This window comes from Acomys russatus, chromosome 4, assembly GCF_903995435.1.
Source record: "Acomys russatus chromosome 4, mAcoRus1.1, whole genome shotgun sequence".
Classification (NCBI taxonomy): domain Eukaryota; kingdom Metazoa; phylum Chordata; class Mammalia; order Rodentia; family Muridae; genus Acomys; species Acomys russatus.
In genome coordinates, this window is record NC_067140.1 from 66,038,349 (window position 1) to 66,064,725 (window position 26,377).

Genomic DNA, 26,377 nt, shown 5'->3' on the forward strand with positions numbered 1-26,377 from the left:
GACCAGCCCCTTCACGAGCTCCAGCAGTTGGTCCGTGAGGTAGATGTTCGGGTGGGCCAACTCAAAGCCCTAAATCTGGCCCTGGGTGGTAGTAGCTGAGTTGGTCAGCCTGCCAGCTCTCTTGCATCCACACCACCATGGCAAGTTCTCCAGCACTGCCTTAGATACAGGGGCCTGAGCTTTGACCCTAAGATCTCCAACAATAATTTCGGAATGTTGGTTTGGAGAGATTTCTTTCTAGATAAAAGCACTGGCTATGTGAGCAGAGGACCCGAGTTCGAATCCTCCACACCCACGTAAAAGCCAAACACAACAACGCGGGCAAAAAGGTGGGAGGGCCACTTACTGGATGCTGGCCTAGTCCAGATACAGTGAGAGACCCTGTCCCAAAAGGTTAAGATAGAAAGAAAGGACAAGGCACCATGTACAGGCACGCACATGTTTGTTAGACACTTAACCACAAGCACGCACATCCCTCCCTATACACACACAACAGTTGTGGATTGTCAAGCCAGGAAGGAAGTCATCCTGACTGGACCAGATGGAGAGAGAGGATGAACAGACCCATGCAGCTTCCGAAGCCATTTACCGTCAGGGGCTTTTCCTCTCCACTTCAACCAATATTAACTGCTTTCTCTCTACTCAGTGATGCAGAAAAGGAAGTGGGCTCTAGAGACCCTGAACTTTGACCCTTAGTAAGCCAGAGCACCTCAGGGTTAGCAGGGTTAGCTTTTTTTTTTTCCCCCAGGTTTCGTGTTTTTTGAGTTGTTTGGGTTAAGCCATTTGGCCAAATGTCATTTGTGTGACTAGCCTTGTCTTTTGGGACTTCTCTGAATCTATAGGCTTTTTTTGTTTGGGGATTTTTGGGTTTTGTTTGTTTGTTTGTTTGTTTGTTTGTTTTTGAACCATCTCTGCAATAACTATTTGGGGGAGAGGAGGAGTTATAGATGTGCTGTTTGTGGCTGAGTATTCCTTAAACAGTTGTTTTCTGCACTTTGACCAGTTTGTGCCCTTTGTATCAGCTGCCATCTCCTACACATAGGAGTGTCTCTGCTGAGGACTGAGAGCTGCATATACACATATAACTTCATACTGTGTCCTTGGAGTAAAACAGCAGTGGCCGCTTCACTACTGGGGCCTATGAACCCCCAGACACAGGTTCTTGGGCAGATTTACAGTACCAGGTATGAGTTTCTGCCTGCAGGGTGAGCCTTATAATCAGAAAAAAATTGATAACTCTGTAACATTTATGCCACCATTTTGCCCACTTCACTTTGCCAGGCTGGTCATTATTGTAGTGCACAGGGTTTGTAGCTGGATAAGATTGTCACTGATTCCTCATCCCCTCCAGTAGTTTGGACATCATCCAGCACTGTGAAGTCTAGCCAGCAGGACAGAAGCTTCTAGGTCAGAACCAGCTTGATCTCTCCATGTTCTGTGACCAAAGTGTGTGGTGTCTTTGTGTGGAGAGCTGCGAAGTGCCGTGCCCTGGACATGGCACCGGTTTCCGCCTTCCGCCTTCCCGCTGGCGAGTGCTCTCCAGGATAAACAAGTCCTCATATGGTGAAGGGCTGTGCAGGGGTAACGGACAATCTTGTGACGAGCAGCCTTGCTCTGACTTTGACCTATGAGGAGTTAGCACCTGGCAAAAGCTGATTGGTACTTGGTTGTTACTTAAGCTCTGTTCTTCCCTCCTTCGGGGCCATTCCTGCTTAGCAAAATCCTGAGTAAAGATCTAGAGAAGAAGTCTGGTTGTCGGTGTCTTATTTCCGCTGGACGGTACGGCGCCGACATCTTTGTCATCTTATCATCAAGTTCTGATGAGCATCAAAAAGCAAGGGCAGCATCCTGTATCATCTGGGAAATTTCTAGAATCCCTCTGACCAACAACATGTGGGGAGGTTCACTACACCTGGCACTGGGCTTTTCATTTGGCAGCCTATGGCTTCTGGAAGTAGCAGAAACCCCTCTAGTTAAACTTGTATCTTCTCTAGTTAAACTTGTGGGGTGTGTGTGTGTGTGTGTGTGTGTGTGTGTGTGTGTGTGCGCGCGCGCGCGCACATGGGTGTTTTGTGCATGTGTGTGCATGCGTGTATGTGCTTGTGTGTGCATGCATGTATGTGCATGCATGTGTATAGTTTATGAAATACTGGTTTTCAGGTTACACTAATGCTTTGCAGCTCACAACCATATAGCTCTTCTGGCCTCCATGGGTGTCTGCACACACACGGCATATACACATACATATAAATAAAAGTAAGTCTAAAACAACTAGGTTTCCATGTGTCCTTTTTAATATACTCGGCATTAGTTATCCCTCACCCTACCCTCTCCTCTGCCCTACTCTCCCATCCCCCTCCCTACTTAAATGTCTCTCCCTTTTATTCCCCTTTTCCTTTCCAAAGCGCCAGTGTTCTACTATTCTCTATCCATCAAGATATTTAATACATACCTGCCACTACCACCCTTCTCTGGTTTCAACAGATACTCCAAGTTATACACAAATGTGAAGATTCCACACTAAAGACGGGTGCAGTGGCGCACACCTGTAATCCCAGCACTCGAGGAGGCAGACGCAGCTGGATCACTGTGAGTTCGAGGCCAGCCTGGTCTACAAAAGGGGTCCAGGAAAGTCAAGGCTACACAGAGAAACCCTGTCTCCAAAACCAAAAACAAACAAAGATTCCACACTAGGATCTACTTACAAGTGAGAACATTCTATGCTTGTCTTCATGGACCTGGGTTACCTCACTCAGAATCTTTTCTAGTTTCATCCATCTAAGTACAAAGTTCATCCTTTTACTTTACAGCTGAATAATATTCCACTGTGTAAGACATTTTCATTATTTGGTCATCAGGTGATGAACAGTTAGGCTGCTCCCACGCCCTGGCTATTGAGCACAGATCTCAGTTGTAAGATATGGAATCCTTGGGCTGGAGAGATGGCTCAATGATTAAGAGCGCTGTTTGTTCTTCCAAAGGTCCTGAGTTCAATTCCCAGCAACCACATGATGGCTCACAACCATCTATAGTGAGATCTGGTGCCCTCTTCTGGCCTGCTGTCACACATGCAGGCAGAAGACTGTGTGAATAATAAATAAATAAATCTTAAAAAAAAAAAAAAGATATGGACTCCTTTTGGAATATGCCCAGGAGAGATATAGCTGAGTCGTGTGATAGATTTATTTCTAGTTTTTTCTGAGGAAAAGCCACACTGGTTTCCACAGATGCTGCACCAGTTTGCACTTCCAACAATGAGGGGTCCCCTGTCCTCAAATCCTTGCCAATACGTGTTGTCATTTGTTTCCTTAACTTAGCCATCCTGACTGGGGTAAGATGAAATCTCAAAAGTAGTTTTAATTTTCATTTTCCTTATATTGAGGATGATGAATATGTCTTGAAATCTTTTCAGACATTTTTATTTCTCCTCCTGAAAACTCTCTGTTCACTTCCGTAGCCCGTGCTTAATTGGGTTGGTTTTTTCTTTGTTTTGTCTTGGCAGATAATCCTCTGTCAGATGTATAGCTAGAAAAGATGTTTTTCCATTATGTACATTGCATCATCAGTAGATTAACAGTTTCCTTCTCTTTCACAGAAACTGGCCAACACAGCAAGTTCCAGGCCATCCAGGACTACATAACAAGGCACTGTACCAAAGACTAAGTGGTTAATTTGTGACTCCTGAGTAAGACAGCATGTTAGAAGCCTTGCCAAGAAAAACAGTTGAGATAATACACAATATTTACTTTTCCAGCAAGGGAAAGAGTCTTTAAATCAACTTATTAATACAGGTGAGATTTCCACAGGGAAACAGCTTGGAGCCATGTAAATCAAACCCTGGCTGAAGAAAGCTTCACAAATGAGTATGCTGTACAAAACAGGGGGAAGTGCTCCTCCTCGCGCAGGCCAGCCCTGCCAGTGAGTTTTGTGGAAACTGTTGAGAAGACCCTCTTCTCAAATACTAGACCTTCAGGGTTAAAATAAACTGAACTACAGACAGTGGGTGCGAAGCCACCAGGCTACACCTTACAACCACCCTACTCCACACCCCAGCGCGGAGAACACTGAGAAGATGGGTCTCATTCATCCTCAGACAGAGCACCTGGCTGAGCTAAGCTGAAAGACTGACTGGACTGCTTCCTGCCTGCAGCCTGCCAGAAGCTCACTTTGAAAGGAAGGAAGCCTCCTCCAGAGACACTTCAGATGTCAAACCAAAGCCAGGTCCAGATTAGGAGCCGGAGCCAGAACCAAAGCCAGTCAGAGCCAGAGCTATCTAGACTCTGGACTCTGATGGAGAACAGTCCCCAGATAAATGATGCAGGATATTTGATCCCATTATGAGCCCCGAGATTATGAACTATAAAAACCTGTTTCTTATTGTGATGTGGCTCAGCCCTAGCACACACCTTTAACTTAATAGTTTTCTTCCTTTCTTCCTTTCTTCCTTTCTTTCTTTTTGTTTTGCTTTGCTTTTGGAGACAGGGTTTCTCTGTGTAGCCTTGGCTGTCCTGGACTCACTTTGTAGACCAGGCTGGTCTCGAACTCACAGCAGTCTGCCTGCCTCTGCCTCCCAAGTGTTGGGATTAAAGGCGTGCGCCACCACGCCAGGCTCAAGAGCTTTCTATAAACAGGATACATTAAAGTTAACCCTAGGTCAAGAGACAGAGCAAGCAACAAGATTGACAGGAAGTGAACATGGGAAAAAAGCTTAGAGAGTGAGAGAAGCCTGGAGGACAGATAGACACATAAGAAGTAGAAAGGAGCTGAACATGGTGGCACACACCCTTGGTTTAAGCACTAGGGAGGCGGAGGCAGGTGGATCTCTGTGTGTTTGAGGCTATCCTGGTCTCCAAAGCAAGTCAAGGACAGCCAGGACTACAAGAGAAGCTCTGTCTTTAAAAACAAAACAAAACAAAGCCAGGCGTGGCAATGCACGCCTTTAATCCCAGCACTCAGAAAGCAGAGGCAGGCATATCACTGTGAGTTCGAGGCCAGCCTGGTCTACAAAGCAAGTCTAGGACAGCTAAGGCTACCCAGAGAAACCCTGTATAACAAAACAAAGACAAACAAACAAGAAAACAAAACAAATAGCAAGGCAAGGCATTGGGTTGCAGCATCATGGAGAAGGAGAAAGGGCTTTTTCCTTCTGGGACATGAACTGAGCAGGAAGGTCAGCTGGGTGCTTTCTCTACTCCTCTGAGCTAGCAGGTTTTCACCCCAGTATCTGGGTGCTGAGTCTTTATAATGACAGGAGGTGGTCAGTGGTTAAGAGCGCATGCCACTCTTGCAGAGGATCAGAGTGTAGTTCCCAATACCCACATGGGTGACTCCCAACTACCTCTAACTTAAGCTCCACGAGATCTGATACCATCTTCTGGTCTCTGTGGACACTGCACTCTACACACACACACACACACACACACACACACACACACACACACACAAAATAAAGTTAAAAAAGAAAACCACAAAATACCACAGTTGCCCGCTGCCAGATGGATTACTATACCCACCATCCATCAAAACTGTGTCATAACTCATGAAGAAGGAACAGCATTCTACGAGAAACACAGGCTAAAGACATTTATGACCACTAGGAAAGCTCTGTCTACAGAGGGTACCGTAAGGAATTCTTCAGACTGGAGGGAGTGATTAACATGCCAAAGAGACTCCGGGGAGTGAAAATGATACTGGAATAGTAGCTAAACAAATAAAGATTAGGATAATACCAACACTACAGAATTTTATTTAAGGTAGGAGGCTGGAGAGATGGCTCAGTGCTTGAGAGCATGTTCTGCTCTTGCACAGGACCTGCGTTTAACTACTAGCACCCATGGAGGGCTGTAACTCCAACTCCATGGGGACATGATGCCTTTAGCCTCCACAGTGACCTGCCCTTGTGTGTATGTGCATACACACATACACACACACACACACACACACACACACGCACACACGCACACACACGCGCACACCCCAAATACTTAAAAATAAAAATAAATCTTTTTAAAATGCAGGAATTACTACATGCCTGAGTTACTAATAACTCTGAATATTAATGGTCTCAGTTTCACAATTAAAAGCACACAGACTACCAGATTGGAATAAAAGCAGGAATCAAGACCTACAGAGATGGCTCAGCAGATAAAGATGCTGCTCTGGTTGTTTTTTTATGACCCCTTGACACAAGCTAGAGTTCTCTGGAAAGAGGAACCTCAATTGAAAAGAAAATATTCCCCATCCCCTTGCCCGTAGGCAAGTCTGCAGTGTGTTTGTTTGATTAATGGTTGATGCGGATGGGCCCAACCCACTGAGGGTGGTGCCACCCCTGGGTAGGTGGTCTTGGGTGGTATAAGAAAGCAGGCTGAGCAAGCCAGTAAGCAGGGATTCCCCATGGCTTCTGCTTCATTTCCTGCCTCCAAGTTTCTGCCTTGAGTTTATATGCTGCCTCAGTTTCCCTCAGTGGACTGTGATCAGGGATAGGTAAACCAAATAACCCCTTTCCTCACCAGGTTGCTTTTAGTCAAGGTGCTTTATCACAGCAGTAAAAAGCCCATCCAAGACAGATGCTTGCTGATCTGCATTAGATCCCTAGAAATCGACATGGTAGGAGCGATTCCTCCAGCAAACTGCCCTCTGCCCTCTGTGTGTGTGTGTGTGTGTGTGTGTGTGTGTGTGTGTGCGCGCGCGCGCGCGCACACACAGAAAGAGGAAAAAGAGAGAGACAGACAAACAGACAGACACAGAGAGGCAGAGAGGAGTTTTATTGTGGCTCATATTAAATCTGCAGGTTGCTTTTGGTAGGAAGGTAATATTAATAAAATAAATTCTTCCAATAATGAGCATGAGAGATCTTTCCATCCTCCAGTGTCTTCCTCTAATTCTTCTTTCAGGGTTTTCACATTTTCATTGTAAAGATCTTTCACTCCCTTGCTTATTAGGTTTATCCCAAGGCATTTTATTTTGTTTCGAGACAATTTTGTGTTTTCTGGTTTTCTTCTTCATTATGTTTACTAAGCATATTAGGAAGGCTACCAATTTTGGTATGTTGATTTTGCATCCTGACACTTGGCCTATCTACAAGTTTTCTGTGGGGATTTTGCAATATCATATATATAGAATTGTATCCTATGGAAATAATACTTTGACTTTCCTTATTTGTATTATCTTTATTTTTGTCTCTTGTCTTATTGTTGACTAAGCACTGTAGTGACTAGAACTGTAGAGGGTTGTCACCCTTCTCTTTTTCTTGGTCTTAGTGGGGACACAGAAGACCTTAACACAAGACCTGAAACAACAAGTGGGAAGATACAGGCGTAGGTGAGGACTTCTGAGCAGAACAGTAGTCCTTGGGAAACAGGGATACCCACCAATCAGTGAGACCTCAGAGCTCAAAACGCTTCTTCACATCAAAAGAAACCACCAGTGACATAAAAGACAACCTAGAGAGTAGGAGAAAATCTATGCCAGCTTTACAGCCCTCGGAAATTAATATTCAGAGTAATCAAACAGCTGGGTGGTGGTGGCGGCAGCGCACGCCTTTAATCCCAGCACTAGGGAGGCAGAGGCAGGTGGATCTTTGTGAGTTCGAGGCCAGCCTGATCTAAAAAGCAAGTCCAGGACAGCCAAGGCTACACAGAGAAACCCTGTCTCGAAAAAATAAATAAACAAAATAAAACCAGATAATCGAACAAACAAAGAGGAGGAGGAGAAAATGGATGACTCAATCACAGAAAGGACTAAAGCAGGAGTAGGCTGCCTTCCTTCAAGATGCTTATCAGGGAGGCCCCTGAGACTCCCAGCTCACAAGGCCTCCTGTACTCCCCTCTGAAGCTGACTGAAGCCAGTTCACACTCCTGGCACGGGCATAGAGGGACCCCAGAGTGCCTAAGGGTAACCTACAGCCTACCATAGTACCACTGGATGGAATGCCGGTGAGACATGAAGTTGTCTGGAGAACTACGCGTAGCAGGGCATGCAGGAAAAAGTCTCCCTGTGCAAATGAGCCCCAAAGACCACACGAAGGTAACAGGAGAAAACAAAAAAACAAAAACAAAAACAAAAACCCACTCTGCAGGATGGTTGAGCTGCTGAACTTTCCTGTCCCGCCCAGACTCCTCCCTTGAAAATGTATCTCTTCCTAATACTGTTTCTGCTGCAGCTCTGTGTCTCTGATCAATTCCTTCTTAAGTGATGGAGGAGGATGGAATCCCTCTAAGGCCACTCGCCAAACTCCAATATCAGCTGTTGCCAACAAGAACCTTGGTATCATAGTGGTTCTGCAGCCTTGCCCCATTACACGATAACAGTGGTTTTCACAGCAGCCAAAGAGCCTTCCCTAAAGGCAGGCCACTTTAGAGAATGAGTAAGCAGGTGACTTTAGGAGAGACGGTCATCAGTGCTGGCTCGGGTCCCAAGTGTAGATTCCAGGACCCAGGAGTGCTTGCCTAGCACGCACAAGGGGACGCTGAGCACCAGAAGGGGAGGCGGGAAAGCAAGGAGATCCCATTGTCCATTTTTTTTTTTTTTTAAATATAATCCACACTTTAAACCGAAGTCCAGATGATAATTTATACCTTTGTCCCAATCAGGGATTCAAGACACTGGGAAAGAGCCCCGCAACAGAGCTCACGCCTTCCCTGGCTGGGATGCAGATGGTATCATTGTCAGGAGATGAGCCTGCAGTTCCTACGCCTCTGGGGCCCTCATGTATAAGTGATGCCTGAAACGTGAGGCCACACTGTCCTTGGCAGAGAGACCAGAGCAGAGGCGTGTGTGGATGGATTGACGTGCAGCAAATTGTTTCCTTCCCCATCTTTCGCCCCAACAAAACTTATACCTCTACCTTCAACCTCAGAGGACCCCAGCTGCTGTCAGGAAGAGGTCCGTGAGCATGGCAGCACCCGGGGCTGGAGGCATATGAAGATGTGAGCCAGAGGCAGAGCCTTGAAATCTCGGTGACCATGAGCCACCAGTTAAAGAGCCTGGAGGAGGAAGGTGAGCCTTCGTCTTCACCCGCATGGGTCCTACCTACCGGGCCTCTCGGCAGAGTGGGTATAAGAGGAGGCGCAGACTCAAGGGGTGTGGGAAGGCCCTGCACTTGAGTTCAAACTCGGCAGCTCGAGCTGAGAAACCCCAAGCTAGCCTCTTCCTACCCACCAATGGAATGACGGTAGTTGTCACTCCCTTGCAGGGCTCCTAGAGGAAGTGACAATGACCTGTGCAGAAAATCATGCGGAATCTACAGTAATGACCTTGCTGAAGCTGGCCACTCTTTGACTCTTCTGTATGATCCTAAGAGCCAATTGTTTGGAGCTGTCCCTCCTTAGCGATCCTCGCCCATTCTGTCTGTCTCTGTTGCACAGGGGACGGGGAGGTGGGCAGAGTTCTCAACTTAGGACTTTCCCCAAGGTATCAGGGAAAAGTTGGACTTAGAGCTTCTTGCATAAAGTAACTGGAGCCGAGTTCCAGTCTGCGGGCTCCCACGGTGAACGGGGCTGTGGCCAGGAGAGTTTCAGAGGGCAGCTGCTGCCTTCTTCCTATCCTTGGCCACAGGAAATGAGACCGCCATGAGAGCAGCTCTCGTGCAGGGAGGATGGGGTAGATGGGGTGAGGCGGTGTGAGGGAGCAATGGCCTCCTGGGTAGTGTGCCTGGCTCACACTAGCCCTGAACCTGAGGCACTCAACCCACATTCTCATGCCTCTATCCCTCTGCCCGCCCACCCCCCCACCTCCCCCCCCACCCCCCACCTCCCCACCCCCCCCCCACTCCTCCACTCCCCTCACCCCCTCCACCCCACCCCCACCCCCTCCACCCCACCCCCATCCCCGGTCTCTCCCCTGTTTCTCGTTCCCGTTCCCGCTTTCCTTGATCATTAACAAGCATGAGCCCTTTCTGGGAAGCAGTTGGTTTAACCAGAAAGCAGGCATTAGGCCAAGCAGAGACTGCCGGCTTGCTGCTCAGCCTCTGCTTTAACAAGGTTGCTCCCATGACTAGAGACACTTCGAGCTTTGCCTTGTAAGTAAGCTATAAACATTCGTTATCCCAGGGACAAGGCAGCACCTAGCAGGTGGTACAGCCAGGATCACACCGGAAAGCTTAGGCAGTTCCCCCGCGGACTGTGACTACAGCATTTCAGTGAGCCTCGGGCAGAAGGCTCTCAGGGAGCCAGCCCCAGGAGAAGCTAAAGAGGCCAGAGAAGCTATAAAGAGAGGTTTTCCTCCACTGCCATGACTTCGACTTCCTGTGCCAATTAAACATACCCTAACACAGAAGAGCATGCTAACACATGCTAGGTCCTGCCCGCTACTGCCATTTCCTGGTCTTCTTGTGCTTGAAACTGCATCCCAAGTGATGGGATGACAGCATGTGCCACATGCCCAGCTCCTTAGAAATATTTTGAAATACTTAATTTGTATAATCACTTATTTATGTTATAAGCCAATCCCGTGAGCTCATTTAACTTTTTAATTTAAAATTTTTCATACACTATATTTTGATCATGTTTTCCTTCCCCCCAAACTCCTTTCAGAGTCCTCCTACGTCCCTACCCACCCAATTTGATATTCTTTCTCTCTTGATCTCTCTTGAAAAAGAACACACACACACACACACACACACACACACACACACACACACACACAATGAAAATCAAAACTAACGAGCAATAAAACTGAAAATGCCAAAACAAAATGCAACAAGTCCATAAAAAATGGAGTTCATTTTGTGTTGGGCAGTTGCTCCTGGGTGTGGGGGTCTGCCTTGGAGTGTAGGTGATACACTCAGTGACACTCCATTGGAGAAAACTGATTTTCCCTTTCCCAGCAGGTATCTATTACAACGGTTCTTTTTTTTTTTTTTTTTTTTAATTTTTACACATACATTTATATTATTACACATATACAAAATAAACAACATACAGCAAGAAGAACCATGAAACAATCAGGAATCATAATAATGTTATAGTGTTTTGGCTATTTGTATTTGGCAACCTTGAAGAGAACATCTTTTCTATCTTGGTGAGTCTAAAGCAAACAGTTTCTCAGTTAGGGGTGAGATCTCACATCTACTTTGCCTCGCAGTGCTGGAACCCTGCCTGGCTTGGATCCTTGCAGGCCCAGTGTGTGTTGCCATGGTCTAAGTTCAAATGGGCATCAGTCCTGCTGTGTCTAGAAGACAACGTTTCCTTGGCATCCTCCATCCCTTCCGGCTCTTACAGTCTTCCTCTTTTTCCTCAGAGATGCCTGAGCCGTGAGGGGTGTGGGGAGTTTGATGAAGACATCATATTTAGGATTGAGTGCTCCAAACTCTTTCACTCCCTACACATTGCCCAGTTGCTGGTCCCTGTGTTGACTCCTGTCTTACTGTAAGAAGTGTCTTTGATGTGGGTTAAGTGAGGTGCTGATCTATGGGTGTGGCAATAAGCCATTAGAAATCATTTTATTTCTATGATCTTTTAGCAGAATAATAATAGCATTTGGTTTTCCCCTGGGCCCATGACCTGTCTAGCCTCATGTTCTAGGCCACTTTAGCAGTGTTGGATAGATATGTGTGAGCACCTCATGGTGGGCCTTAAACCCAATTTTTTATAAAGTGGTTAGTTACTGCCACAACATATGTGCCGCTATTGCACTTGTAGTTCTCACAGGAAGGTTGCTGTTGCGGCTCACAGGGTTTGTAGCTAGGAGATACTGATGACTGCCTTTCACCTCTGGCAGTGCAGAGTACCTTACAAAGCCATGAACTCTGTTCAGTAGGGCCGAAGCTTCCAGTTAGGCACCAGCTCCACTTCTCCATGTTGGATGACATAAGTGCCTTCAGCAATAGGGCCTTACCATCAGGCGTGGAGACCAACCAACAGCCTGTCGTGTTTGGGGAGCTTCAGGGGATCCCTTTGGCCAATGGCCCAGCAAGATGCTGCCCATTCCTGGTACTAGAGGTGTTTTGTTTTTTTGTTTTTTTTTTACTTCATGGCATAAGATGTCTAGCTGTAGCATCGCCTCCCTGATTATTTGGGGATGCCATTTGTATTCCTTTCCTATGGTGTTTGTTTTAGGAAGCTTCTACAATAGCGGGTTTCTATTTGCTTTTCCAAAGGCCGTTAGTATTAGCTGTCCCTCCCCACACTTTACCCTTCTTTCCCATCCCTCTCCATATTTTATCCGATGTTGACCCCACGTTGGGCGCCAGATGTTGACTCTGTTTTTTAGCAATTAAACTTTATTATACAACCCAACTAGCTTATACAAGAAGAAAAAAGGTTAAAGGGACAAAAGAGTGAACCTTCCGGTAGCTGTTCCACGGGACGGGTCCTTAGGTGTCTCTCTGGCCCGCGTGCTGGTCCAGCTGGTCCGCTGCTCTGCACGCTCTCTCCGCGCTCTCCCGCCCAGCTCACTTTGTTGTTCTCTCTTCCCCAACTCCCTGAGTCATGTGGAAAGGACCGGCTCCTTTTCCCGGTGAGAGTCAATTAGAAAGACAATAGTCCAGGTGGGGTTCCCAGGTATGCTTCCTGAATTCCAGCCCCAGGATGGCTCCACTCAATCTGTCACAAGGTATTCATGGGGTGTGGTGCCCCAAGGGTAAAGCCCGCCAAGACTGCTCCCACCTGTGACAAGGCTTATTCTTTCCCACAATCCTCCTATCCTGGTTTCCCCTTTACCTCTCCGTAACACTATATTCTAGTTCCCCTTCCTGAGGAGAGCCTCTCCTGCCCTTGGTCCTAGCCTCTGTGGTTATCCAGATTGTAGCACATGTACTGAAAGCTTAAACACTAACATCAACGCGTAAGAGAAAAATACAATTTTTGTCTTTTGTGATCTGGGTTACCTTATTCAGGATGACTCCCTCCCCGCCCCCCCCCCCCCCCCCCCCCGCCAGCTCTATCTATTAACCTGCAAGTTTCATAATTTCGTTTATCTTCCTTTATGGTGAGATGTATTGCTTGGATGCAGCAGAGAGAGGGATCTTGTCTTCTAACCCAGACTGTTAGTCTGTGTCTTTTTCTCGGGGAATAGAGACCATCAATGTCAAAAGTTACTAACGAGCAGTATTTATTGATTCCTGTTTTGGGTTCTTGTGGTGTGGGCATTTTCTCTTTTATTTACTGTTTTTAAGTTAATCATTCCTTGTGTCCTTTGGTGTAGCTAATCTCTTCAAATTGAAGTTTTTTCTTTTAATGCCTTCTGTAGAGCTGGATGTATATACTGCTTAAACTTGGTTTTATTGTGGAACATTTTTCTTTCTCCGTGTACTGTAATTGCACGTTTTGCTGGGTATGGTAGTGTGAGCTGGCATCTGTGGTCTCTTAGAGTTTGTAAATCATCTGTCCAGGCCCATCTGGCTTTTAGTGTCCGTTGACAAGTCAGGCATTATGCCAATGGGGTCTGCCTGTATACGTAACTTGGTCTTTTTCCTTTGAAGCTTTCAATATTCTTTGTTTTTTACACTTAGTGCTTGCTTTAGTGTTGTGTGTTGTGGGAGTTTCTTCTCTGACCACTCATGTTTGGTGTCCTGTATGCTTCTTGTATCCTGATAGACATCTCTTTCTTTAGATTAGAGATTTTTTTTTCTATTTTTGTTAAAAAACAACAACAACAAAAAACCATTTTCTGTGCCTTTGACCTAGATTTCTTCTCCTTCCTCTATTCCTATTATTTTTAAGTTTGGTCTTTCCATAGTGTCCCATATTTCTTAGATGTTTTGTGCCTGGATTTTTTTTAGGTTTAGCATTTTCTCTGACTAGGGTATCCATTTCTTCTATCTTATCTTCAAGACCTGAGAGTCTCTCTCCCAGGTCTTGTGATCTATTGATGAGGCTTATCTCTAAGGGCTTTGTGTGATACCCTAAATTTTTCATTTTCTGTTTTATTTCAGTTTGCGTTTCTTTAGTGATTATATTTCTTTGTTAAATTCTACTTTCATATCTTAAAATGTTTTCTTCATTCAACTGTGTTTCTACAATGTCTTCTTCAAGGTCCTTGAGCATATTCGTAATTGCTATTTTGATATAATTGCTATTATAACATGTCTTGTACTTCAAGTACATTGCTTTTCTCGGGACCTGTTGCAGTAGGATTTCTGGCTTCCGGGGGAGGTGTGCTGGCTGCTTGTGTTTGCTTTTGTGCTGGGATCTAGACATGTGGACTTTTGATGTTTGAAGTGTTTATTGGTGTAGATATCTGGTCTCATCCTCACTGGGTTGGTATTCTGATCTTTGTTTGTTGTGGTTAGCTCTAGATCTTAGGCTGATAGGCCCCCTGAAGGTTTTTCTGATGGGCTTCACGTAACACAAAGCAATAGAGGTGGGCTAGCATGAAAGGTTGGGAGGGAAAACAGGAAGAGCCATGGGGTCTCTGGGTTCACACCCAAGAGGCTAGAGTCTCCAGAAAATGGGGGTGGGGTGGGAGGAGAGGTTCCTACAGGCAAGCTATAGTAAAACTAAGAGTAAGCCTGGAAAGGCCAGGATGAAAGAGCTAGGGGCCCCTAGATCTGTACCAAGGACTCTTTAATCTTTAAAAAGATATTTTTTGAGTGTTCCCTCAAATTATCTCATTGATAAATCATCTTTAAAAAAAATGTATGTGTTGTTAAACTGCATGTATGTCTATGCAACCCATCTCTCTATTACTGTCCTGGTAAAAACTGCCTCCTCTCTCTGAAAAACTGCCTCTAAAGTAGCTTCCCTTTCCTCTCTCTTTTCATGAGAGTTGGGCATATCCTAGTCTGTCAAATCTTCTCTGATTAATCACCTTTTCTGCCACTCAATTAGACATCACTTTCAAACATGGAGGCTTCCTTCTACAAACTAACTTTATCTTTGTTTGAGATTAAAGACGTGTATCACCATGCCTGGACCTAAGCTTTTCTTTACCTGATACTTGCTCTATACCCGGCTGGCCTTGAACTCAGATCTGTTTGCCTCTGTCTCCTGGATTAAAGGCATGTTTGTATTCCTGCCGGATCACACAGACCTAGATCATCTTTGGATGTGATCTCTTGCCAGAACAGCCATGTTCTGAATTAACATTCCTCTACACTTAACCATTAAGCCATCTCTCTAGCCCCAATGTTTTATCACTTTGTATTATATTAAAGTTTAGCATAAATTACCTTCCTTTTTCCTTGCATTAGTATGCTACATATTATAAATCAATAGTGATACATTCTTGTTAAAGTCCAGAATTAACTCTAAGCTTCATTCATTGTGCTGTATAGTCTATGGGTTTTGAAAGTGCATAATAAAATAAGTATGCTGTCACAATACTGTACAGAATAAGATGCTCCAAACATACCTTGTGGCCCACCTGTTCACTCAATCCTGGTAGCCACTGATGGCTTTATTGTCTCTGTGGTTTCAGCTTTCCCAGAATGCTGTGAAGTCCATATGGTCCAAGCGACCAACTCTCGCTTGGACAAGTGTGCTCAGGGTCTCCCAACACTGTCCTTACATAGCTTGAAAGTTTATTTCTATCGCTTAGTAGCGTCCCATCATTACGTCTCACTGGGCATGTGACCTTCACACGTAGCCAGTTTCTTCCATCCTTAAATGAAACAGGGAGGCTTAAAGGGGCTGGAGGCAGACATCTCTTTGGCCCTGGTCCATTAGTTTCACTCTAACAAACAGCTCCTGTTACGGGCAGCATGTAGTAAGGACAGTCTATTAGGGTTACTATTACTTTGATGAGACACCATGACCATGACCAAAAACAACTTACATTACCACATAACTGGAGGAAGTCAGGACAGGAACTCAGGAACTCAAGTGGGAGCTGACTGATGCAGAGGCCATGGAGGGGTGCTGCTTACTAGCTTGCCTATCATGGCTTGCTCAACTACTTTCTTATAGAACCCAGGACCATCAGCCTAAAGATGGCACCACACAGTAGGCTGGCCCCTCCCCCAACAATCACTAATTTGAAAAATGCTGTCATGGCTGGGTATTATGGAGATGGTTTTTCAGTTGAGGTTCCTTCCTTTCAGATGACTGTAGCTTCTGTCAAGTTGACATAAAATTAGCCAGGCAGACAGCATAATATTCTGGGTATGTTTCAAAATGTTCTTGCTCCTCCCTGATGGAATCACCAGTCTTCACAAGGCAAAATGCCCTTGGCAGGAACACACGTGAAGGTACTGAGGTCAAAGAAAAAATGGAGAGGACATGGAAGGGGCAAAAAGCCTCCTCTTCCTCTTCCTTCTCCTTCTCTTCCTCCTCCATTTCCTCCCCTTCCTTCTCTTCCTCCTCCTCTTTTTATCCTCCTCCTCTTCTTCCTCTTCCTCCCCCTCCTCCCCCTCCTCCTCTTTTTATCCTCTTCCTCTTCCTCGTCCTCCTCCTCTGCCTCCTCCCCCTCCTTCTCCCTGGGCTCAAGTTTTCTATTACATGCTGGTTGAAATCAAGAAACTGCAACACAACTGATAAATCTAAAGTCATCCACAGACATAACCATCAGTTTCCAAAAGACTTCTCAAACAGGGATCTTGAAACATGAAAATAAGTGAAACGTGTTTATTTAAGGTCAGAATATTTGTAGCTCTAAGTTGAAACATATTAACACCTCTCTCCCATCTTCAAACCCAAACAATGCACGTCATAAACCCACCTTGCAGTCTCATTTACAAAAGGAGCTTTTTGTTAAAAAGATGAGTAAGCTAGTTTACGTTTCATTCTTGTTGGCTTTCTTGCTGCTGTGATAAACACCGTGACCAAAAGCAACTTGGAGGAGAAAAGCTTCATTTTGGCTTCCACTTCCAAGTCCATTACTAAGGGAAGTCAGGGGAGAAACTCAAGGCAGGAACTGAAGCAGAAACGGTGGAGGAATGCTGACCGGCTAGCTCTCTGCCTGGCACCTAGTTGATTTTTTTATATGGCCCAGGACCATCTACCTTAGGAATAATCGAGGCAGTTCCCCACAGACATGGCCACAGGCCAATTTGTTTGAAGAAATCCCTCGGTCCCACTTCCCACGTGACTCTAGATTGTGTAGACTCCAAATCAGTGGTTCTCAACCTTCCTAATGCTGTGCTTCACGTTGTGGAGACCCCTTCTCCCCCCGACCATAAAATTATTTTAGTTGCCACTTTATAACTATAATTTTACTGCTAGGAATCATAATGTAAGTATCTCTGTTTTCTGATGGTCTTAGGCGACCCCTGTGAAAGGGTCATTCAACACCACCACAGGGGTCACGACCCCACAGATTGAGAACCAGTGCTCTAGATTAAATTGACAATAAAAACTAACCATACCATATTTTACTTACATTTAAAGTTTTATTTTTAAGTGTTATGTGTATGGGTGTGTTCTGTCTGCACGTATGTCTGTGTACCATGTTCATGCCTGCAGAGGCCAGAAAAGAGCATCAGATCACCTGGATCTGGAGTTTCAGGCACTTGTGGTCCTCCCTGTGGGTGCTAGGAATGGAACTTGGGTCCTCTAGAAGAGCAGCCAGTCCTCTTCACCTCTGAGCCATCTCTCCAGCCCTAGCTAGTGTTAAGTTTTATAAAGTTTAAACTTTTTTATTTTTATTTATTTATTTATTTTTATATTTATTTATTTATTTTGGTTTTTCGAGACAGGATCTCACTATGTAGCCTTAGCTGTCCTGGACTCGCTTTGTAGACCAGGTTGGCCTCGAATTCACAGTAATCCACCTGCCTCTGCCTCCCGAGTGCTGGGATTAAAGGCGTGCGCCACCACACCCAGATCTTAATATTTAAATCTTGCTGTAAATTACACCTTTTGAAGCCACAACATCATACATTGAAAGACACTTGAGTGAGATTTTTTTTTTCTCTCTTGAGAAACCCATTTCATGTCCTCACTACATTCCCAGCCTCCTAAAATACAGTGTGTGTGTGTGGTGTATGTGTGTGTAGGTGTCTAGGTGCCCACATGCTATGAATACATCAGTAGAGGTCAGAAGACAACTTGTAGAAGTTGGTTCTCACCTATTATTGGGTTCCAAGGATTAAACTTCATCCTCAGACTTAGGAAGGGTCTTTACCCACTGAGCTAGCTGCCCTGCTAGTCCTCTTTTTTAAGTGTGTGTGTGTGTGTGTGTGTGTGTGTGTGTGTGTGGCTTGTATGTCTGCATGTGAGTGCAGGTGTCTATGGAAACCAGAAGAGGGCGCCAGATCCCCTGGAGCTGGCATTTCAGGCAGTTTTCAGCCTCCTGACAAGGGTACTGGGAGATGAACTCAGGTCCCCTGCAAGAACAGTATGTGCTCCTAACTACTGAGCTCTCTCTCCACCCCATCCCACGTCCATTTTTTGAGACAGGATTTTATGTATCCCAGGCCAGCCTGTGTCTGAAGTTGGCCTTGAGCATCTCATCTCTCTGTCTCCACCTCCCAAGTGCTAAGACCACAGATGTGAATGTCCAGGACCACTAAAACGTGGGCTGGAGAGGCAGCTCGGAGATGAAGAGCACCTGCTGCTCTTACGGAGTCCCCGAATTTGGCTCCCAGCATCCATGTTATTTAGATCACAAGCACCTGTAACTCCAGCTCCAGGGGACCTTGACATCCTCTTCTGGCTTCTTGCTGGTACTCACACCCGCATGCAGACATATACACAGAGAGGCATACCCAGAAGTACACACATAAATAAAAATAAAAATGAATCTTTTTTTTTTTTTAACTGCAGCAGCTTGCCTTAGATCAGGAAATGGAGTTCAAAGGACAAAGGCCTGTGTGAAAACAGTTCTCCAAGCTGGGCATGGAGGCACACGCCTTTAATCCCAGCACTCGGGAGGCAGAGGCAGGCAGATCTCTGTGAGTTCGATGCCAGCCTGGTCTGCAAAGTGAGTCCAGGACAACCAAGGCTACACAGAGAGACTCTGTCTTGGAAAACGAAAAAAAAAAAAAAAAAAAAAAAAAAAAGAAAAGAAAAAGAAAGAAAGAAAAGAAAAAGGAGAACAGTTCTCCTACACTCCAAAGAGCATGTAGGGCTTATTTAATCAGTGTGCAGGATGCACAGAATTGAAAGTGACAGTCACAGAAGGACACAGAGGAGAGATACTCACAAGAGCTTCAGAAACAAAGACCCAAAACTCGAGGGAGAATTTCACTTTTATGAACAATTTGTGTTGGAGAACAACAATAGAACATGTGTTGCGGTTAATTTAGAAGTAAGGCCTAATAAATATTTATTATTAGGCTAATATTATTATGGTAGTATTTCCTAACCTGCTAGCAATCAATGAAAACACAGACACCGGATGCATTTTAGAATGAGCCTTTGCCTGGGGCAAGGCAGATATTACCTCCTAAGCTATCCTCCAATAACTCCCAGTCTCCATCCCATTCCATCTGCTTCTAATAATTTCTATTTGTGCTACCTCCCATCCAGAATCCCAAAATACTTGCTAACGTTCTCCACTCCTTCCAGGAGGGACTTCAGAGTTCCTTCTCTGGGCCCACGCAGCTCTATTCCTATCCCGCGCAATTCTCCTCCTTCTTCCTTGGTCCCATCTCTCCTATCTTCCAAGATCCTCTCTCCCAAAGCACCTCTGAACCGTCGTCTGCCTCACCCAGGTGTATTTTATTCAGCCAATCAGGGAGGCAAGGTTCAGGGCAGTAACTAGATCTTTCCAGCCGGCAATTAGCCTGAGAATACATCAGACCAACCTCCAACAAGCATGAGCTAATGTCAATTCGACATGAGAAAGCCAGTCTGTCCAGTTTCTTCTTCTTGGCTTCTCTTTTCCTAACATAGGACTGGACACCTCTACATCAGGGTGGGTCTCCGGGGATATGACGGAAGGTCAGAGAGTGACTATCTGTGGTGTCTCAATGTTCTTCAGCATAAAACACTCAGTATGTCAAGGTGCTGTGTTTGAGGGCATCGTTTTTCTGAACAGAGCTAGCAGGCTCTGGGAAGCATGTTGGATTTTTGTTGCCCAACCCCCACAAGGGGGCGCTGCTCTCACGGGCTGAGTCTTGTGGAGCCACCACTGTCCATTTTCTGCTCTTGCAGGTAACAAGTCGGGAAGAAAATCCTCAAGGAAACAAACTTCCATAGCTGCATGTCCCCAAGACAGGCACTGCACCCAGGCTAGTCGGAAGGCGCCTGCTAAAGGTAGCCCGAGGCCAGGCTCTTCCCGGAAGAAGCAGATAGAGCATGGAAGCTATCACAGGGGACTGCGGGGACCTAAACCACACAAGATGGAGAGGCCTTCCCAGGGGCGGAAGAGGGACCGAAGGACTTCCCTCAAGGAGCAGAAAACACCTCCAAGGAAGGAAAAGGAGACTCTGAGGAAGGAGACAGGCAAGCAGCCGAGAAAGCCCAGGTGCGTTGTGGCTCTGACTGGGACTCTCCCCCTCTGCTCGGCTACCCACTTCCTGCCCCTGGCAAGGGTAAGGTTTTCACCTGTGGGGGGAAAAAAGCTATGACTCTTGCTCCTACGTTCCCAAACCATCACAGGTAGTCCAGCCCCACGACACTGTTTTGTTGTTGTTGTTTTGTTTTGTTTTGTTTTTGTTTTGTTTTGTTTGTTTTTACAGCATCTCATTTTGCAAGTGATACTCTGTGTGTTGCGAGGTGGCCCAGACGCAGAGTGGAGATAAAATCTCAAGGTTCCCGACTTTCAGCTGGTGACTCCAGACTAATTAATGTCATTAGACTTGGAAGTCATACAGGGATCGCGCACACTTTCCCTATGTGTACATTACCCCCCTCCCCCGCCCCGCTCCTTTTGTTTTGTTTTGTTTTTCGAGACAGGATTTCTCTGTGTAGCCCTGGCTGTCCTAGACTCACTTTGTAGACCAGGCTGGCCTTGAACTCACAGTGATCCACCTGCCTCTGCCTCTGCCTCCCCAGTGCTGGGGTTAAAGGCATGCACCACCACGCCCAGCTACCTTCTCTTTTTAAAAATATGGCCGTCTAGAACTTCAAGAGTTCTGCCAGTCTGAGGCCATGGACATTTGGGTAATCGACTTGGAGCCCTTTGTCCCACTAGCGAATGGGCTGCCGCTGTGTATATATAGTAGTAGACAGGCAACTTATGGAGCCGTCAGGTTCGGTTTCCTTCCATTTTGTGGCTACCAATTTTGATGGCCACTCTTTGACACTGGTTAGAGATAGTCTATGATTTCCTCTCTTCTAGCGTTATTTGAAGAATCTCTTTTGATTATGGGTGAGAGAAGCGTTTAAAGCAGGTGTGAGAAGCAGGGGGATGGCAAACGATGTTCCTTCCGGTTTCCCGCATGCTTTCTTTGTTCAAACTGTTGACAGACTTAGTTAGGGCCAGACCCTGAACCCTGACACATTCAATAAGAGGAAAGAGAAAGGAGATTTACTAAGTGTGACCATGTTGGGCCAAAGAATAAAGAGGCCCAGTAGTCACACTCCAAGTCTGTCTTGGCCCTGACATGAAGTTTAAGCTCAGATAAAGGGCAGGAGGTGTGTATACTGGGCAGCCCTGGTCAGGGTATGGTCCTGCCCATCATCCTTTCGGGTCCAATTTCTCCTGCAAGGTGGCCTGACAAGCTACAAGAACTGTGTGAAATCTCTTCCTCTTCTTCCTCTGCCTGGCACCAGGTTCACCCATTTTCTTCTCCCAGCATGAGATTCCTTGGAAATTCTAATTCCCAGGGTCCATTGTTCTAATAATCTCCTAAGCAAAGGGAGAGACACGCAAGTGTTTCTTTGGAATGGCTTCACTCCAGGCTGGAGAGATGGCTTAGTGGTTAAGAGCACATGCTGCTTGCTCTTCCAGAGGACCCAAGTCCAGCTCCCAGCACCGACATTGGGCAGTTAACTCCCGGTCCAGGTGATCCAGTGCTCTCTCCTGGCCTCCTCAGGCATTGTACCCAGATACACACATCACATATTGACACACATTTGTTTGTGCTCAGAGGCTGTACTTACTGCACAGTATTAACAGGCCTCAGCTCTCAAGTGCTGGGACTATAATGAGATGCCACCCATGCCCAGCCTTTTCTTTTGGTTGTTTGTTTGTTGTGTCCAGGACTGAACCCAGGTCCTTCTGTATTCTAAGCATATGCCTTACCATTAAGCCCCACCTCCAGCTGTTTGAATGCATTGCCCATTACCCTCAGGTATCTCATGTTTTAGAACAAGCCCATACCCTAAATGACACATACAATATAAAGAGTTACAAACAAGGACCCAATGGTCCCAGCTTTAGTTGACTGCCATGACAGGGACAGAAAGATAAAAAGACTCAGATCTGGTTCCCCAGATGCTGATTGTCTAGTAGGAAAGATGAGACTCAATTAAGACAAGGCAGAAAGCAATGTGCACACAAGACAAGATTAGATAGTATTGTACTGCTGAGGCCCTGGGGCATCACGTTTCCTCTACAGAGAAGGTAAGCACTTCAGTAAGTATCTGGAGAATGAACAGAATTTAAACAAAGACAACTCCTTCCAACGAGGGAAACCATCATACAAAGACTCAAAGACAGCTATCACTGGGAATGTGTGGGGTACGACCAAAGGTACCTATGGCTAGGCTTTCCAGGTCCAATAGTATGCTACGATTCCTTTGTTTCCAGGAGTTAAGAAGCTAACACTCATTCACAGAGCTTTCTGTAAACTTGTCTCTGAAAGCTGAATTAGTCCTGACGACTCTCTTTATGAGCCTCGTAAAGGTTATCTAGACATAATAATGTCTTAGTAGTCTACTGCTATGAGGGGACACTATGACCAAGGGCACTCTTATAAAAGAAAGCATTTAATTGAGAGCTTGATTACAGCTTCAGAGGGTCAGTCCATGGTCACCATGGCAGGAAGCAGACAGGCGTTGCTCTAGGGCAGTACCTGAGAGACAGAGAAAGAGAATGACAACAGGCCTGGCTTAGACTTTTCAAACCTCAAAGCCCACCACAGTGACACACCTCCCCCAACAAGGCCACACCTCCTAATCCTTCTTAAACACTTCCACTAATTGAGGACCAAGCATTCTAACATATAAGACCACATTCGTCCAAACGACCAGGTGTAACCTTTGTCTAGACTCTCTTCTCACCTACCCTGTCAGCTACTGTGTCACTTTGTCACTGAGGCCATACTGGGCATACACAATAATTTGGATCCTGTAACGGCAGAGCAGGTAGTATTACCAGGGCACGGGGAGAGGCATAGCATGGGGACTTGACAGAAGTCCTCTGTAGTTGATAGCTATCGCCAATACAATAACCGTTAGGCAACAAGCACTCGACAGATGAGCAGAGAGATTGAGGAAATGAGTTTCCGATTTATTAATGTAGCATAACTTAAAATTGACATTAATGCAACTGAGTTAACATAGGAGTTAGTGGATTTATTGAACTTGGACAGACAGATATGGTTTTGAAACTGACCTGAACTGACTTTGGAATCAAAGTATTTTGTTAATGAAAAAAACATCGAAGAAGGGAGGGCGTAAAAAAAAAAAAAAATCAAAGAAAAACAATCATATACCACTTGACTTGGAGGAAACTTTTTTTTTTTTTAAGATTTATTTATTATGTATACAGTGTTGTCTGCTTATAGGCCAGAAGAGGGCATCAGGTTACATCATAGATGGTTGTGACCCACCATGTTGTTGCTGGGAAGTGAACTCAGGACCTTTGGAAGAGCAGGCGGTGCTCTTAACCAATGAGCCATCTCTCCAGCCCTGGAAGAAACTTTTTAAAGTGTGTCTAAAACAATTTACATATGTGACTCTACTTTTCCAACTCTGTGGAGTTGATTCTCTCTCCTTTTGCCATTATGTGGGCTCCAGAGAGCAAACTCAAGCCATCAGGCTCATCAGCTTGAATGGCAAGTGCTCTGCCCAGTAAGCCATCTTGTCAGCCCTGAAATCCTTACAAGGAAGGAAGGAAGGAAGGAAAGAAGGAAGTAACAAATGAATGAACAAACAAAGAAAAAGTTTAAATTACAAGTGGCTCACCTTTGATTTCTGTTGGATACCACTGTGCTGGAGAGTGGCTGGATGGAGAAATCAGGTTTGAGAAGACAACCTAGTCATACCTTAGGCTACAGGACACAGTTTTGGCCACCTCTAGCCAGCAGTGGTAGCCACTGCCAGTTTCTGGCGGGGATGTCAACCCCCGTGAGGGTCAAGGGCTCAGCCTCCGTCTTTCCTGTGAATTCTTCCCCTGTCCAGAGTCCTTCTAACTCTCGTCTGCATCTGCCATGGCCCTGCCTCTAGGTCCACTTCCTTGGCCTCCAGTCTCTCTACTGGAGAGTCCCTGGCTGAGGAGGAGCTGGCTCAGATCCTGGAGCAGGTGGAAGAAAAGAAGAAGCTAATCGCCACCATGCGGAACAAGCCCTGGCCCATGGCAAAGAAGCTGAGGGAGCTCAGGTGAGTGGGCTGCAGGGAGATGGTGCTCACAACACAGAAGGCTCACCTCCTGCCGTGAAGGGGCATGCCTTCCTCTTCTTGGCCGCAGTGGGAGTAGACAGGAAATGAGATTTGCCCTTCCAGCCTCTCCACTGCAAACATGGCACAGATGGCTACATGAGAGCCTGATGGTCTTTAACATTTGCCAGCATCAATCTGTATCCAGGCCTTCAATTACTTTATAGCCATCTCTTCTGTACCCTACCTCATCTGCTGGTTCTGTTCCTCTTTCACGACCCAACACAGAAATGCATTCTCCAGGAAGCTGTCTGTGATGTCCCTTCTCAGCCTGCTTTATGCACCCAAAACCTTTCCTACCCCATTTTTTTCTTTTCTTATAATTTATTCAGATTACATCGCGATTGTTATCCTCTCACTTGTATCCCCCCCGCCGCCCCCACCTCTTTTGCCCTATTCCCCTCTCCTAGACCTCTGACAGAAGGGGACCGCCTTCCCCACCATATGACCAAAGCATGTCAAGTCTCATCTGAATAGCCTGCTTCCCCTTCCTCTGTGTGCTGCCAGGCCTCCCCACCAGGGGGAAGTGATCAAATTGGGGTCACCAGCCTCTGACATGAACTCTGGTGCCGTCTCTCACTCTAATGGCTTGCACAGCAAGTGCAAAGGTCTGTTAGCTTGTCTCTCAGGCAAGGGCACACTGGGAACGATGCTCTGCTAGTGCGGGTTTGAACGGTGATACCACTCCCTACTTGTGCCATTTGACCCTTATTTACAACTCAACATTTCCCTTGAGTTGAATACAAAAGGCTCATAAGACTCAAAATATATTTACAAATACCTAGGCCATATAGCTAGGCTCTTCTCTGACTAGCTCGTAACTTAACCTATTTATACTAATCTAGATTCTGCCATGTGGCTGCTTACCTCTGCTCAGGTACCGTGAGTCTTTCCTCCTCACATCTTTCTGCACAAATCTCTCACACCTGGCTCTATCCCAGACTCCCTTCTGCCTGCCAGATGTCCCACCTCCTAGTCTACCCTTTCCTACAGGGCCATAGGGTTGTTTGTTTGTTTGTTTTTGGGGTTTTTTTTGGTTTTTCGAGACAGGGTTTCTCTGTGTAGCCTTGGCCGTCTTGGACTCACTTTGTAGACCAGGCTGGCCTCGAACTCACAGCGATCCGCCTGCCTCTGCCTCCCGAGTGCTGGGATTAAAGGTGTGCGCCACCACGCCCGGCTTGTTTATGTTTTTTTTTTTTATTGACAAGTGTTGCATCCATACAATACACAAGATATTTTCTCCACACTATAGTCTCCTGCTCCTTGGTGTGGTCAGTCTAAGAAATAAGAGAACACACAGTACAAAACTCTGAAGTGCGGCTTTGTTTTCTGTCAACAGTTTCAAGGCCCACCCCATATTGAGTTCCATCTGTCTCTTCAGCTGGCGTGTTGAGACACTGGGTATTTATTTCTGAACAGCCACCTCTTCAGTCATCTGGAGATGCCTTCAGGGGCTCTGCTAAGCATGTTAACACTCACAGATAGCTGCCAAAGCTGACAGGGAGGCCCAGCACTCCTACAACAAGACATTGGGTAGTTTTCCAGAATGCTTCGTGGGAGCACTGATGTGTGATGAATCTTACCTGATTAAATCCCATACACACAGTGAGACTTGGCCAAGGGTCCCTCTGAAGGGAAGTCCCTGTTACCCCTTTCTGCATTCAGGCTGTATGTTCTTGCTTACAGAGCTGTTCCTAATCACTATTTGCCGAACATTCCTTAGACACTAGGCCATATTGTGAGTGCAGTAAGTATAGCAATCCTGCTTCCTCAAAACAACCCTATGATGAGGGTACTATTATATTTCTCAATGTACTGATGAGGAAACCTAGTTACAGAACCACCAAGTAATTTGCCCAATGTTTCACAGCAAGTTAAGTGATCCAGTCTGGATTTGAACTCAGAAACTCTGGCTCTAGAGCCTATACTGTTAAGTGCTTCTCCAGAATTACCAGACACTGTAGGATGTACCCCCTCACCTACTGTATGAGTCTCCTGGCAGTGAAGTCTCT

At 45.8% G+C, this 26,377-nt stretch overlaps 1 protein-coding gene across 1 annotated transcript in view; it reads left to right on the plus strand.

Annotated features, from left to right (window-relative positions):
- Nucleotides 1–19,750: 19,750 nt before the first annotated feature.
- The window catches only part of Tmc2 (transmembrane channel like 2), a 48,571-nt gene continuing 41,944 nt past the window's right edge, over nt 19,751–26,377 (plus strand). The window contains exons 1-3 of the mRNA XM_051144923.1: nt 19,751–19,760; nt 19,974–20,286; nt 24,156–24,308. Coding sequence (XP_051000880.1) covers nt 19,751–19,760; nt 19,974–20,286; nt 24,156–24,308 — 476 coding nt within the window. The remainder of the gene's footprint in view (nt 19,761–19,973; nt 20,287–24,155; nt 24,309–26,377) is intronic.